This window comes from Trichechus manatus, unplaced genomic scaffold (genome assembly GCF_000243295.1).
Source record: "Trichechus manatus latirostris isolate Lorelei unplaced genomic scaffold, TriManLat1.0 scaffold00125, whole genome shotgun sequence".
Lineage (NCBI taxonomy): Eukaryota > Metazoa > Chordata > Mammalia > Sirenia > Trichechidae > Trichechus > Trichechus manatus.
Window position 1 is genome coordinate 823,534 of NW_004444061.1, and position 17,441 is coordinate 840,974.

The 17,441-nt window shown below is 37.2% G+C and overlaps 1 protein-coding gene across 1 annotated transcript in view; it reads left to right on the forward strand.

The window, feature by feature from the left end:
* Window positions 1–17,441, forward strand: part of LIN7A (lin-7 homolog A, crumbs cell polarity complex component) — a 153,249-nt gene that overhangs the window by 46,029 nt on the left and 89,779 nt on the right. The window contains exon 2 of the mRNA XM_004384608.3: window positions 9,049–9,167. Coding sequence (XP_004384665.1) covers window positions 9,049–9,167 — 119 coding nt within the window. The remainder of the gene's footprint in view (window positions 1–9,048; window positions 9,168–17,441) is intronic.

Genomic DNA, 17,441 nt, shown 5'->3' on the forward strand with positions numbered 1-17,441 from the left:
CTTCAATTTTAAGGTAAAGTTATTCATTTAAATTATTTTGAATGATTGAAAGTTTCTATTTCAATTTTAGATAAAAATAGGATTAGTGATAGTCTTGACAGCGTAGAAGATAAACATTTTAAATATCTTTTTAAACAAAAATTGTAAAGCTTAGGACTGTGATTCACACTTACCCTGTAAAACTCCCAGGTGTTGAGTTATTTTTTAATTAGGAAAAAAAAAAAAAGTGTTCCAGTTGGTTTTTGATAATGTTTCAACTTACTCAGTACTCCGTACAACTATACTTATGACCAAATACCGTTAATTCTTATTCGTTTGCTATGCAAATTCAATGTTACCAAACAATTATGTTTCCTCTTTCTGGAATCTCAAGTTGTTGTTGTTTCTGAAAGAAACATCAAGATAAAGTGTGAGAAAGCAGCCCCAGGAAATCGAACATAAGAGGAACGAAAAACTCATTATTTTTCGATTTTTTACTTGTTAGTTTAAATCATCTTTTATACTGCCTGATAGTAATCATGTTCCCAACAAAACACATAGAGTATTCAACATAACAATTTCTGCTAACACCAAGCTTCCCTTTGCCCGCTAATCATCTTTTAAAGCCGTAGATAGCACCACACTAACCTCACCACGCAATTCCGAAAGTAACTAAGAAATTGGATGATAGTATGATATAGTAGTGATAAGGTAAAAGAGGAAACATATTATGGAGTAGCTTTATGGCAGAATAATATATCAGAGTGTCAGTTTAGATAAAAACATCCATCAATTTTCTGGTATAGCATGGATTTGAAGACATGAAAAGTTGAATTTGTAAGGTTTCTTTATAGCAAGCTCTCTGAAAACATGGAACTTGATTGGGTGTCTCTCCAGCAATTTTCTTATAGAGTCTTTCTCTTCCAGTTTCCCAGGCACAGTGGAAAAGGGATTGGGATTTACTGATGATAATTATGAAGGAAAACTCCCAATTCTGCTATATGCACAGGGAGAATCACTACCAATATAAAAGTTTGATTGTTTTTATGTGCTAAGCTAGGGAAATACTACAACTCATAGGACCTAAGGGTAAGCACCTTTTTTGTGCATCTAGTATTTTAAGACACCAAACAATAATTATTTAACCTTTATTGATATCAGTCGACAGATAGGGGGTTATGGAAGGAAAGGGAAAAGAAATAGAATTCAATTCAAAGTTAAACTTAAAGCTCTTTGAAAGATGTTCTGTTCTTTCATCTAGCTGCATCTAAAAGCAATTGAGGTCATGAATGAAGTAGAAATAAGGATCAGTGTAGATGATCAGGCTAGGAAGCTGGTGGTGTACTATCATGGTATCTTATTGCCAATCTGTACATGATGGTTTTATTGTATTCTTATAGCTGTACTCACAGTGTGCTTAATTAGCTAATACATGTTCATTATTTTCTTTTTCTAAGAAACTTCAGAAATGTTGCATAAAGACTGTTTTAGTTTGCACAATGAACTTTAAAATATCTATCCAGAGAGCATAAAAATTACTTCCTTAAAAATTTTCACATAGGGATAAAATGAACTACCTTCAATTCATACCCTATTTTTCTTACTGCCCCTGCTTGTGCAGGATTAAATTTGATCACTATAGAAAGATGAAGTCCTGTACCTCAAATCCTTATTTTCTCAGAATTCACAGTTTGTAAGAAATCTAAATCTTGTCAAATAGGAATTGATGGAAGCAGTACTGTTAACTGATGAATACAAATACTTATATAAATATAACCGGAAATTTTAATTCTGTATGATCAATTCTATTCAACAAACAATTTTGAAGTGCCCACAATTGTCACGATTATGTATTGGACACAATGGGATATATAAAGATTAATAAGACACAGGTGCTCCAGGATTTAGCATAAAAGAGGGTAGTAGATTGTTCAGTTTCTTTCAAACATGCAAAAACAGATTACTTTTTGGCCAGGTCTAATTCTTCATAGACCCCCAAAAGATAGTGCAAGTCAGGTGTTCATTTGCATAGATGCCGTGAAGGCTAGAAACAAGAAAGAATGAAGTAAGCTCATTGCACTGTGATTAGATTATTCCTAGGTTGGCTGGGATGACAAAAAGACATGGATGCAAGATTAAATGAGAAAAATGAGGTGAAAATAACACAAGAAAAGGAAAGATATCAAATGTGATAAAGAGAAAGAAAACAAAGCTCATACAAAAATGAATGTAAAACTTGATTTCCTCAAGTTTTAGGCACTTCTAGGCAAATCAAGCTTCAATTTTAGCTCTTTGGGAAAACTAGACTATTAAAAAAAAGGAAAGAAGAAGAAAGAAAAGAACAAAACGTTGAATATAGTTCCTAGAGAAACTGGGAACACATTACTCATTCCAACCACATAACAGCGATTATTTAACAAAGAAAGTCACATCTCAAGCTTGTATACTTAAAGATTTGTTTATTGGGCAGGTAATCACTTTCAAATGAAATAGGTACCTTCCATTTCAGAGCATCTCTTAGCAACTATAGCTTTTCACTTTGTAGCATAAATTGTTCCCTTGGTTGCAGTGGGTTTGGCAAACACTGAGCAGAGTCTGGGCCAGGATTTTGTCACTATATAAATCCATGATTTAAAAATTACAGTATTGTCAAACTTTTTTGTGATACACTTCACAGTCTCCCCAGATCCCATGAAAAAAATGTCATTCAACTTTTGGTAATAAATATAAAATGGGGCATTTTCAACAGCATAATGCATAAAGTTGTTTTTCAATTTGAGCACATTTAAATTGAGCCAGTTCTTTCTAGGGTTTACCAATTAGTCTGCATTTAAGGAGCATGACAAGTTGGTGGTAGATCAAAAGGGAAGTAAGTGTCAAATGAGTAGGACACACTGATTGTCATGTCTTGTTAGTAACTTATAAATTGACAGAGTTCCCTTTTGTGTCACAGCGATGGAAATGCAAAGCATTAATGACAATTTACTGTTGTTCAGCATTTAATTTTTAAGCTGCACATTCTTTGGCCCAATATCTGAATATGTCAGAAAGCCAGTAAGTCAATATTTCCTGTACATTATTCAAAATATAGCCTTAATAGTGACTTTTACCATTATGTACATGAAGTATTTTCTGATGGCTGGCTTTAGTTATTTAGTGCTGTTCTACTTAAAATTTGGTTGCTCATATATAGGATATGCATTATAATCTCACTATAATTTATTATAATCTCATTTAGGCCTCACAATAACCATATAAATTCAGTATCACCACATTTAATAGTTCCCAGATCTCCTTGACTTTCAGGGCTATATCCATATTCTCCAACTGGTTGGTGCAGCAACAAAGCATTGTAGATAACCCCTTATTGATCTAAATTGAGGAATCTTGTATGGACAGGAAGAGAAGAAGAGGAGAAAGTACCACCCTCTTATTACTTCCTTTTTTAAATAATTTTGTCTTTAGGGTTATAATATTGTTCCTCTACCTTGTCGTTCTTGGTATTTATTAAATTGTTGTCACCATTTTCTTACAAGTGGGGCAGTAGCCACAATTATTGATAAAGCACTGCTAAGACACGTGACTATATTTAATAATACGTTATTTTCTGCCTAAGAGGCATCCTGCAGGGATCTCATCAGACAGCCGTGCACCACCTCAGAGTACTGATTCTTCTCCCACCTACATATGGTTTAAAGCTGTTCATCTCTTGTCAAGACCAGTACAATAGCCTTCTTTTTAACTGGTTTCCTATATACCACTTTGTTGTAGTAAGTTACCATCAAATTGGCTCAAACTCATGGCAACCTTATGTATAACAGAATGAAAAGTTGCCTTGTCCTATACCATCTACATGATTGTTGATATGTTTGAGTCCATTGTTTTAACTGGTGTGTCAATCCATCTTATGAAGGATTTCCATTGTTTTTGCTAACTCTCTACCAACCATAATGTCCTTTCCTAGCGATTGATCTTTCCTGATGACATGTCCAATGTAAGTGAGCAGAAGTCTCACCATTTTCACTTCTAAGAAGCATTCTGGTTGTATTTCTTCTAAGACTGATTTGTCCCATGTTATGTTCAGTATTCTTCACCAACACCAACACCAGTTTGAACACATCAATTCTTCTTCTGTCTTCCTTTTTCACTGTCCAGCTTTCACAGGTGTTTATGAGGTTATTGAAAAGACCATGGCTTGGGTCAGACGAACCTTAGTCCTCAAAGTGACATCTTTGCTTTTTAACACTTTAAAGAGGTCTTTTGCAGTAGATTTACCCAATGCAATGTTGTTTGATTTCTTGATTGCTGCTTCTATGAACATTGATTATTGGTCCAAGTGGAGTGGAATCAGTGACAACTTTAATTTTGTCTTCATTTATCACCCTTATACTATTAGCCCATTATATATTCTTACCCTGCTATAATTAATATTCCAAACACCAGCCAAGTGATGTTTATAAAATGTGAATCAGGTTATGCTTCTGCAAAAAAAACTCTCTAATGGCTTTCATTAGCAATTATACTAAATCTAAACCTGTTAGGAAGACTTTATACAAAATATAACTCTTCCATCTTAAACTTTGTCTCCTGTCCAGCTGTGTCTTGGAGTTGGTGCTTTCTGGTTTGTGAGAGTGTTAATATTCAAGAATTTTGCAAGCCATTTGAAATCATGTTGGTAGTTTGAAATTGGCAATGGTAGGAATATTTACACCACGTAAATCAACAAATGCTACAAATGAGAGATTTTGTTGGTTTGTTTTGGGGAGCTGGTTGTTAAACATTGACTGGCACACCACTGTTCCTATTGCTGTCTGCCTTACTCTCAATGTTCCAGTGATGCTAGTTTTGTCTATTATTCTAACATGCAAGCTTGCTCCCTCACCTTTAGAGACTTTGCCCTTGCTATCCTCTTTGTGTGGATGTTCTTCCTTTGGATTTTCATATGGCTGCCACCTCTCAACATTCAACTCTCGGCCCAAATGTCACCTTCTCAGAGAGGCTTTCCATGACTACCTTATCCAAAGGGCCATGTCTTAGTTTCCTAGGGCTGCCATAACAAAACACCACAAAGTGGGTAACTGTAAACAACAGAAGTCTATTGTGTCACAGTTTTGAAGTCTAGCAGTTCGAATTCAGAGCATCATGAAAGCTAGTCTCTGTTTCTGTCAGCTCTAGTAGAAGATTCTTCCTTGTCTCTTTTAGTTCTGGGTGCTCCAGGCATGTCTTGGCATTCCTAGGCTTGGAGATGTATCTTCACATGCTGCCCTCCCCCTGTGTGTCCCCATCTCTGTGTCTGTTTTCCCCTTATATAAGACACTACTCAGAAGATATTAGGACTAGGACTCATTCTACTCTGGTATGACTTAACTGTTAATACCTCTAAAGATAGATTATCTTTCCCCAAACAAGGTCACATTCACTGGTACAGGGGTTAGGACTTCAGTATATCTTGTATGGGGGGCACATTTTAATCATAACAGACCACCGTAACTCCACTTTTCCCATATCATCAATCTTATCCCTACAATTTACACAGTGCCTTTGAAGTAATGTATTCTTGTACTAGTTAGCTTACATTTGGTTTCAAGCCACAGAAAACCAAAAAGTAAAATATGTATTTGTCTCATAGAACAAGAGTCATGGGGTTAGACAGTTCAGGGCTAGTACAACAGCTAGGCCCCTTCCCTTTTCCTGCTCCACCATCCTTAGCATGTGATGGTCATCTTCATGGTGACAAACGGTTGTTTCATCTCTAGGCACTTTAACGCATTGTATCTGGCAAGAGAAAAGGGGAAGGGGAAATGTGCAAAGACCAAAGAGGTTAGGGCACAGGCCAACACTTGATCCACTTAATAATCCCTTCCTAGGAGCCATGCTTCAATGCTTCATACTTACAACATCTTGGCCAGATTACATAGACTTCCTATTTGCAAGAGATAGAAATTCTGGAAAGAGATATATGTTCACTTCCCAACTGTAGTAGAACATGGCAAGGGATAAGGAGGTTGTGGATAGCTATGTGGTAGGTAATCCATAATTTTTCCATAATAACCATTTTTTTGTGGAATTAGTGGACAAAATACTTTAAATTACCTAGCTCCATCTTCATCCAAGTTCCAGCTTCATATAAGCCATAGGTCAAATTCTGCACTCCAAATGTCAATCAAATTAATCAAAACTCATCATTAAGGAGTGAGAAGACCATAACTGAAATATTCCAGGTCACTAAAAGCCCAGCCCATTTAAGTTCTAATATTTTGTTGTTGTATTTGTTTATAATGTTTAATCTATTTTGAGGGAAGCCTATTGAAAATATATCATCTACTACTATCTTCAGGCAATTGATGAAAATTTAATCATTTTTCAATAATCCAGTGTGATTAATATGAACACATTTATTATATCATATTATAAGGCTACCTTCTGGGGCTTTGGGAAGTGTTGTGACTGCCCCAGCTTACAATGGCCCATGTTGCTATATCAAAAAAAAAAAAGTGTTTGCTAGACCTTTATTGTCTAAGTTGTAAGCCCTTTTCAGAGGTTAGAGAAAAGAAAAAATAAAAACATGCGCACTAGAGTCGAACATACCTGGTTTTGAATCCTCAACAATTTACTAGTTGTTTAGCCTTGGGCCAGGTGATTCAACTTTCTGAGCCTCAGTTGTTTTAACTGTACAGTGAAAATAATATTAACCTCTTTATATACTCATGAGGATTTTACAAGGTGATCTAAGTAAGGCAAGCATACATACCCACTGTAGTCTAGTCAGTTCCAACTCACAGTGACCTTATAAAACAGGGTAGAACTGCCCCATAGGATTTTCCAAGACTGTAGTCTTGATGGAAGGAGACTGCCATATTTTTCTCTTGCAGAGTGGCTGGTGGGTTTGAACCACTGACCTTTCAGTTAACAGCCAAATGCTTAACCACTGCACCACCAGGGTTCCTTAAGGCAAGCAGACACTGAAAAAATGACAGCCATGAACTCAGCCTACTCAAGATCACATTTAAGCTATCATTGACCTCTAGAACCCTTTAGTGAACCACTACCTGCCTCAGAAACACCTGAAATGACTATTAAAAGTGCAGCTTTCAGGGACTCACCCTCAAGCTTGCTTTTATTTCTTTTTCCAGTCTTCTTATTTTTTATCAAAGGGTCTAGGGTTAAATTTTTATGTTGACTAAAATTTGAGAACTGCTGCTTTCAACCTCAAGCAAGGATTTGTTGGTAAAATTAGATTAATCTCTTGTTACCAGATTTGGAGAGGGAGAGGTAATGGGAATGATACTAAGAATGTGGATACCTGAGCCACATCTCAAATCTAGCCAAGGCTGTATATCCATATTGACTGGATTCAAACCATGGCTACACATAATAATCACTGGGGAGTTTAGAAAACCCCAAAGCCTGTGCCACACCCCAGACCAATTAAATTTAAAATACTTGGAGATAAGAACCAGGTATCTGTGTTTTTCAGTACTTCCCAGGTGATTCCAATGGTCAGCCAAGTTGGAGAAACACTGCTCTCTACTGTTTAAGAGCTCTCTAGGTGGTTCTGAAGGAAACTTGGTGGCACAGTGGTTAAAGTGATCAACTGCTAACCAAATGGTCAGCAGTTGGAAACCACCAGCGGCTCCATGGGGGCAGGGTGGGGGGGAGATGTAGCAGTCTTCTTGCGTAGAGATTTACAGCCTTGGAAACCCTGTGGGGTCGCTATGAGTCGGAATAGACTTGATGGCAGTGGGTTTGATGGTTCTGATGATCAGCAAATATTATCTGAGAGAGGTATTCTAGTAAATGGAACAGGGCCTAATCTTTATGGAGGGAAGGAAGATTAAGAGCTCAGCCTCTGACCAAGAAATCCTGCTGAGCACAGAGCTATTATAAAAGTACTGAATGTCTAGGGAAAAGCTGCTAAAAGAAAAGCTGCAGTTGGAATAAAAAGAAAAAGTACAGGGTTTAGAATCACGCAGACCAATCCCAGATCTCCAATTTGTTAGTGAGTTACTCACCTCTCTATAAATCTCAATTTCCTCATTTGAAAAATGTGGATAATATTTAATACCATATAAGGTTATTATAAGGATAAAATGGGTTAAAGGATGTAAAGCTTTTAGCATACAATATAGCTGGCAAGTAGGTCTGTGTTTGCATTTTTGTTTTAAGAAGGTAACTTAACTTTGTGGACCATATGAAGAGGCTGGAGGAGAAAAAATTATTCCAGTTGACTGAAAAGAGGTGATGAGCACCTGGACTAATGCAATGGTGATAAAATGGGGGAGTCTGTTAATTAATTGGGGAGCCCTGGTGATGCAGTGGATAAGCTGTTCAAACCCACCAGCCACTCCGTGGGAGGAAGGTGTAGCGGTCTGCTTCTGTAAAGATTTACAGCCTTGGAAAGCCCTATGGGGGCAGTTCTACTCTGTCCCATAGGGTCGCTATGAGTCAGAATCTACTCGATGGCAGTGGGTTTGGGTTTGTTTGTTTTTGGTTATTTATTAATTCATTCATCAAATATTCATTTACTGCCATACACTGGACTTTGAGGGGATGCGGTGGTGACCAAAACCAGACAAGTTCCTCCCATCAATGAGATTACAGACTAGTGGAGAAGATGCACATTCATCAAACCATTATACAAAATGTGAAACTGCTGCTGAGATAAATGTGCCATGGGAATGGAAAGGTCAAACTGAAAAAAAATCTTAGAATTAATATTGACAGGACTTATTTGTTTGCTGAGGTACCAGAATAAATAGAAGACATGTTTCCTGCTTTAAAGAATATTCAAACCGATTTGTGTGACAGAAATAACTTACATGAAATACTATCAAAGAAGATGTATTAAGTGACAAATTGTGTGGAACAGGAAAATGTTCTCTTGGTAACATGAAAATGACCTGTTATCAAGAAATGCGATCGATAAGCTATGAATTGTAAATTCTGACTTCGTGATAGATTCCTCTTCCTTTTCATTGTCACTATTCCATTGGAATAATAGTACTTTGCTGATAAGATACAATTTACTCTAGGTTTCTCTTTCCATTTTTATTTTATTTTTTCATTCAGATGTTGCAAGAGCAATTGAATTACTGGAGAAACTACAGGAATCTGGGGAAGTACCAGTGCACAAGCTACAATCCCTCAAAAAAGTTCTGCAGAGTGAGTTTTGTACTGCTATTCGAGAGGTATGACACTAAGATATTAATAACTACGTTCAGCCATATGTCTGCTAAATAGAAAACGTTTCTTTCCACACAAACAGTTGACATAGTTAAGATTAGAGCTACATCTTAACTTTCTGTTTTTAGCTCTTTAGACAGATGATAAAATATGATTTAGTCTGCTAAATTCTTAAATTAGATCCAGTCAGGATTTGTACATTCATATAAAACTAAATGTTGATCTTATGGTAGCAATGAAGTGATTGTTTCAGCAGGTGACTGTTGCATGTAGTCTAAACGATTTGGTGGTCAAATGTAGCCACCTGGAAATTCAGGTAGAAATAGTGACAATTAATAGGGGCTGGGCTTTTCTTAGAACTCTCAACTAAATCATTCACAGGCAAATCTGAAAGAGTAACTGCCCATTGAGCAAATTTGTAATTATCCAAACATTACTGTCTAGTCTAGTGCAATATTGGAAAGTCTACAAAAGGGCTGATATTGCCCCTAAAAATAATCTTAGTAATGCTTTCCTGGCTAATGGTTTCAAGAAGCCCAAGTTGAAACAAGTGTGCTGAAATGACTCTGAATTTTGTATTGGCTTATGTTGGAATGAATCAACTCGACAGCAGTGGATTTGGTTTTTGAATTTGTGGTGGAATATGCTATTCAACTAATGAATTTAATTAGTAACAAGAGAGTTCACTTGAAATATATATGCTATTTTGTTTTATTCAGTCAGCCCACTGCCACGTCCCCATCAGGTACTAAGTAACAATTCATTATAGAGTTCATAAATCCAGCATGTTTGCCCTGCTAGTAGTCCGCAAAGATGATTTCCCCACTATCATCCTCTCTAAAGCTGGCTGAACTCAATGACTGCCTGGAGAGCTTGTTGTTGCAGAGGACATACACTGCCCAAGGAATGCTTAAATCAGCCTTACTTTCTCTTTGCAACTCTACCTATACTCGTTCGACTCATGGCAACCCCATGTGTGCAGAGTAGAACTGCACTCCATAGGGTTTTCAAGGCTGTGAGCTTTCCGAAGCACATCACCAGGTCTTTTTTTCAAGGCACCTTGGGGTGGGTATGAACCACCAACTTTTTGGTTAGTAGTCAAGTGATTAACTGTTAGTGCCACCCAGGGATTCCTTTTACAACTCTACTCATGGCTAATACACATTATTTTGCACCATCAGTGCTACTTTTTATGTAGGTGCTAGGTAGGAAAGACCCAGATGACTAAGATACAAACCAAAATACCAAGCCTGTTGCCATCAAGTCCATTGCAACTTATAGTGATGCTATAGGACAGAGTAGAACACCCCCATAGGGTTTCCAAGGAGCGGCTGGTAGATTCAAACTACCAACCTTTTGGTTATAGAGTCGCTATGAGTTGGAAGATAACTAAGGTAGAGGCATACAAAACCTCTCTCAATACAGATTTAAATTGTAGTCTACCCAATGCAGTTACAACTTGGATTCTGCTGGGGTTTGGCTTGGACTGTGCTTGTGCTAAATTTTTATCAGGTGAAATTGTTCACTTTAATTTTTGTTTATATTGGACACAGCTTAAGTAAACAACAGTAATTTCATCCCAATTTTAGCTTAGGAATTTGACCAAAAACTGAAAGGAAATTTCACAGTGTGAATTCTGACCTACTGCCTGACACTCACTCAGAGAAGTATAAGATATATGGAAACCCCAGGACTTCCTGTAGATTAAACTCCTGTAGTCACACTACAGGAAAGGTGATCCAGTGGAATGTGGAAATTTTCAAATAATATCATTAATATCACATGCAAGTAGAATTTTTATGAAGATCATTCAAAAGTGGCTACAGCAGTAAATAGACAGAGAACTGCCAGAAATCCAAGCCAGATTCAGAAGAGGATGTGGAAGCAGGGATATCATTGCTGAAAGCAGAGAATATCAGAAGGATGTTTACCCGTGTTTTTTTGACTATGCAAAGGCATTAGACTGTGTGGATCATGGCAAATTATGGATAACATTGTGAAGAACAGAAATTCCAGAACACCTACTTGTGCTCATGAGGAACCTGTACGTAGATCAACAGGTAGTTGTTCAAACAAAACAAGGGGATACTGCGTGGTTTAAAGTCAGGAAAGTTGTGTGTCAGCATTGTATCCTTTCACCATACTTATTCGATCTGTATGCTGAGCAAATAATCCAAAAAGCTGGACTATATTAAGAAGAATGGGGCATCAGAATTGGAGGAAGACTTATTAACAACCTGCGATATGGAGATGACACAACCTTACTTGCTGAAAGTGAAAAGGACTAGAAGTGCTTACTGATGAAGGTCAAAGACCACAGCCTTCAGTATGTATTACACCTCAACATAAAGAAAACAAAAATCCTCACAACTGGACCAATAAGCAACATCATGATAAACGGAGAAGAGATTGAAGTTGTCAAGGATTTCATTTCATTTGGATCCACGATCAACACCCAAGGAAGGCAGCAGTCAAGAAATCAAAAGACGCATTGCATTGGGCAACTCTGCTGCAAAAGACCTCTTTAAAATGTTAAAATGCAAAGATGTCATCTTGAAGACTAAGGTGCACCTGACCCAAGCCATGGTGTTTTCAATCACCTCATATGCATGCAAAAGCTGGATGATGAATAAGAAAGACTGAAGAATTGATGCCTTTGAATTGTGGCATTGGAGAAGAATATTGAATATACCACGGACTGCCAAAAGAACAAACAAATCTGTCTTGGAAGAAGTACAGCCAGAATGCTCCTTAGAAGCAAGGAAGGGGAGATTACATCTCACAGACTTTAGACATGTTATCAGAAGGGATCAGTCCTTAGAAAAGCACATCATGCTTGGAAAAGTAGAGGGTCAGCAAAAAAGAGGAGGACCCTCACTGAAATGGATTGACACAGTGGCTGCAACAATGGGCTCAAGCATAACAACAATTGTGAGGATGGCACAAGACTGGGCAGTGTTTCGTTCTGTTGTACATAGCGTTGCTGTGAGTCGGAACTGACTTGACAGCACCTATCAACAACAGTCACTCTATAGACCAAGACAAAATCGCTTATGCATTCCTTTCTTTCTTCACACAGTGCCACGCCCTTGAGATTTGGCTAACTGGCATTTGTTCTTTAGAGATTCTATGGTCACTGCTGTGTTTTAGCATTCTGCCCTCCACAGAATTAACTAAAGGATAGAATACATCAAATATATATTCCCTGCTCACTGAGTATACAGCTCATAATCAATGCAAAGTCTGTATTTTCTTGGAACTTACATTTCATTTGGAGGAAATTGTGATCAGCAATAAGTGTGTAAAACAATATCAAGAGAGTGAAAAGACCATGGTGAGATATAAAAGTAAGATGAAGGGAACAGGGATAAGCCTCTTTTAGTTGGGATGGTCAGAGGAAAACAAAATGTAGTAATGGGACAAGTCAAACAAATATCAGGGGAAATCATGCTCCAAAAAACCTGTTGCTGTCGAGTCGATTCCGACTCATAGCGACCCTATAGGACAAAGCAGAACTACCCCATAGGGCTTCCAGGGAGTAGCTGTGGATTCGAACTGCCGACCTTTTGGTTAGCAGCAAAAAGCTTAACCACTGCGCTACCAGTGCTCCAGTCATGCTCCAGGTAGAAGAAATCACAAGTGCAAAGACCCAGAGACAAGAATGATCCTAGTCTATGGAAGGAACACTGTGAAACCCAGTGTGTGGAATGGGATAAGCAAGGTAGACTCCCTAGAGGCAGCCAGAGACTAGATCATATAGGACCTCACAGGCCCCGGTAAGAACTTTGGATTTAATTCTGAGTCGCTCTGAGGAGAATAAAAGTGTGGTGCAAGAGTAGAAACAAGAGAACAGTAGGAAAGTAATTGAATAGATCAAGTGAGAGATTGATGGCAGCTTGGACAAAGGTTGCAGCAGTGCAGGTAGTAGGAAGTGGTTAAATTCTGAGTCTCTTTTGAGAGTGAAATCAACTGGAATTATTGATGTATTGGATATATAGGATTTGAGAGAAAGAGAACAATCAATGATTCTTAGATATGGAATTGAACAACTGGATAAATGGTAATATAATGAGATGGAAATATTTGAGGGTAGATCAGGTATGGAGAAGACTATCAAGAGCTCTGCTTTTGGCATAGCAAGTTGGTGATGCTTCTTAGACAACCAAGTAGACAGGTCTAGCAGGCAGTTGGATCTAAATCTGAAACTTGGGGGAGAGATTGGGTCTGGTGTAGATACCTGCTGAAATAAACTTACAGGCTTTTTTCTTAAAAGGGTTTTACTACGGAAAAGGTAATTGGGATTAAGAAAGAAAACAAATATGGGGAATTTGTATAGGTAGAATGAATTCCTCTTACAAACCCTTTCTGCGGTAAAGTGTGGTGTATAAATCATTAGTGGTCCACTGCAGTCTACAACTGGTCTGTACGCAGTTCAGCAATTTCAGAAGGAAAACAATGACAGTTTTTTCACTTACATTTTACAAATCTGGACTATAATATTAACTTTATATTCACAGGAAAATGATTATGTTCTCAGTAGTAATTTTATTCTTAAAGGCAATGCGTGTTTCACAGAGACTGTGTTGGTCATCTTAGTTTAGCTAATATATTCATGCTAGTTGTGTGACATTATTTATATTTAAGCTTATGATGTGTGGGTGTTTTTTTTTTTTATTTATTGTGTTGCTTTATATTTCCAATTCATTATAACTGGATCAGTGGTACAAAACTAATCTTTAATGTGGAAAGTAATGGGAAAATAGCAATATGTATATGACAATGCTGAAAAATATTCTTAATATAGCTAGTAAGAAGTTCTTCAGTACAAACATAGAGTAGGAATATATGTTGGACTATATGTTGCTGGACAGGTGAATCCACAAGCTGGTACAGAAAGGTAAAACTAGGAAGTATCATGGTGAATATCTGAAAATTAAACTTTATTGAGCCAGGAGTACTTTAACTCCTAACCTTAGTTACTGACTGTTACGCTGGCACGAAATCTTTGAAGCTTTGGTTTCCTTTTCAAGTAATGATCAGCATCTCTGTGATTAAATTATCTGAGTGTTCAGAAATAGTTGCTATGTAATACTTTCTAATGTGAAAATTATGAATTTTATCCTGAAAAGCAAAGAACTAAAACTGTAGGGACATTTTTTATAGTTCTGCTCACCGTAACAAAAACAGGTACAAATTACACTATTGCCAACAGGCTTGTAAAATCCAAATTATTCTCGAAAAGAAAGTAGGACAAGCTATTGCCAAAACTTTTCTATTGCATTACATCAGTGTAACTATAGTTGTTATATGTTGAGGCAGGCACACATTTTGTTTTACATTTGGATGAAATCACTGAATCACCCCTTGATATGTGTGCAGCACTTATATGAGGAGAATAGTTTGATAATTTTTTTAACTGAAAATGGATGCTTAAAAGAAATCAGAATATTTCTTTAGTTAACTCTTTTTCTGTAATTTGCAATATAGGCTAAAAAAGGTACGTTGAGATCAGTATAAAAGGATGTTCATGTATGTTTACAACAAAGGAAGCAGATAATGGTAGACTATACTTTTCTTGATTACATTTTATTGTTGAAGGATTTCGAAAGAACCATGATCAGTAATTAAATCGAGCCTACTCCATGCAAATCTTTTCAGAGTACATGGCAGAAAAATGGGCTGACACAAGATGCTGCTTTTCCATAATGAGATATACTGGGTGACAAGGAGAGAGTTCACATAAGCTTTTGAATGAGGAATGAAATACAAATTTTCATGGTACTTACATTGACAGTAAAGACTATTTCTTTGATTTTATGTGGCTTCCTCAAGTTTTATCTCAGCATTAATTAGCTTGAATGACTTCAATTTATAAATTTAGGATTGAAATATAAGGCTTATAAAATGTTGATTTTGTATAAGAAAATTTTCTAAGAGAGTTGAATTCAGGTAGAAATAGCTTGATTGCCAAGAGATGCGCTTTTCCCCAACACTTGATGCTCTTTGTGCCTCAGAGAAATAAATCAATGATTTATGAGTGATCATATTTTAAGAGGACATCCAGTTTCTGCAACAGAACACAAAGGAATTCTTTCTGCAACCAAAGTAGCCATAAACTGAATTAGCAGTCTATTTATTATTAGCTCAGTGTCTTCCAACTTTTAAAACGTTCACACTTTTTGCTTTTGAGGGAAATGTGCTTGACCAAGGGTGTGATGTGCTGATAGTGGTCTTCTGTTAGGACTCGCTCTGAAATGTATGACTGCCATTAGTGTGTTGGAACGTAACTGCAGAGCAAAATGACACAGTTACCAAGAACTGTCTTTCTTGCCTGATCGCCAGATGTTGTATGTTAGTATTTTCTAAAGTAGTGGCAATATAGAATAAGAAGATAAACCAACTTGACATGGACTATGACTATCATTCTGTGGTAGTCAGTAGTACTGTTCACAAATATTCCAATTCTGTGGTTCAAATGCTCATGGTCCCCAGTAATACTTTCTTTAAAGAGTGATATACAGATTAGGAATTATCACCACCTCTTGCCAGTGACATGTGGGAAATTGAGCTATGATGCATTCTGTCCTATCAGAGGGAGCAGCAAAGTTAAAAGAGCAGTGTTGTAGTCAAGCTGACCAAGGTTTGAATCCCAGCTCAGTCACTTATTTTTTACTTAACATTTTTATCAATCTATAATAATGGAATAATACCACCAGCATGCTGTGGTTCTGATAATTAGAGATTCTGTACTTAAAGCCACCTAAAATGGCCTTTAGTGCCCACCATCCAATAAGTACAAAAGTAATAGATGCTATTATTTATTGCTATTATTATTATAAGTGTAGGGTGCCCAAAATTATCCCTAGTTCTAATGTTTTGGTGAGGCAGGAAATGGATAACAGATGGAGAAAGAAAAGGTAGTTTCTATAGGGTGTTCTAAGAAAGCATATAAGACTAATAAACTTAGATTCATCTTTCCTACCATTAATCATTAAAGCAAAATAAATTGAGCCATTGCACCCTAATTCCACACCTCTATGGAAAATAGCATTATGATACAAGTTTTTGTCCTTGATGTTGTTCTGTATATCATCTTAATTTACTATGTGGCTGAAAACGTAGAAGACAAATTTAATCAGAATTATAAAAGAGCTAATCATTAATTGGATGACAGAAAATGGATTCAGGATTACCCAAAGATAACATGAACGTGGATCAATAGTGACAAGATAAAACAGGATACAAATAAGGAAAAGGAAGGGAAAGAGAAAGAAAATTGAGAAGTGGTAAGGCAAAAAGGAAAGGAAGAAGGGAGGGGAGGGAGGGAGGAAGGGAGAAAGGAAGGGAGAAAAAACAAGAAGGAGAAGAAAGGAAAGAAGGAACACAGAAAGGGAGACAGAAGGAAGCAGGGAGGAAAGGAGGAGAGAGAGAGAGACAAGAAGTGGTGGATTGCTGAATCTTGTCTTGACATAGTATAATGAAAGAAAATTGCATAGAGTCAGAAAGAGCATTGGTGATGAATTCAAACTTGGATTCAAATCCTTGCTTGCCAGTTAATCACTGATCTTGTGCAAGTTACTTAATGTCTGTGATTTTAATTTGACCCTTTTTTAAAAAACATAAAATGGGACAATAATAACTTTATGGATTATTGGGAAGATTAAATCAAATGAAATAACATACATAAAATATCTTGACTAATGCAGTGGCTACCTAAAAGAGTGAGTACTCAGTAAATCATGGCTATTCATGTGAAAAACATCACCATTTCAGTGACAAGCTATGTCATGGTTTGAATTATGTCCCCCCAAAAATGTATGTATCAATTTGGCTGGGCCATGATTCCCAGAATTGTGTGGTTGGCCTCCATTTTGTGATTGTAATTTTATGTTAAAGAGGCTTAGGGTGGGATTGTAACACCACCCTTACCCAGGTCACATCCCTGATTCAATGTAAAGGGAGTTTCCCTAGGGTGTGGGCTGCACCACCTTTTACCTTACAAGAGATAAAAGGAAGGGGAAGCAAGGAGAATAGCAGGGACCTACACCACCAAGAAAGAAACAGCAGGAGCAGAGCGCACCCTTTGGACCCAAGATTCCTGCGCAGAGAAGCTCCTAGTCCAAGGGAAGACTGATGACAAGGAGGACCTTTATCCAGAGCCTACAGAGAAAGAAAGCCTTTCCCTGGAGCTGACGCCCTGAATTTGGACTTCTAGCTTACTAGACGGTGAGAAAATAAATTTCTCTTTGTGAAAGCCAACCACTTGTGGTATTTCTGTT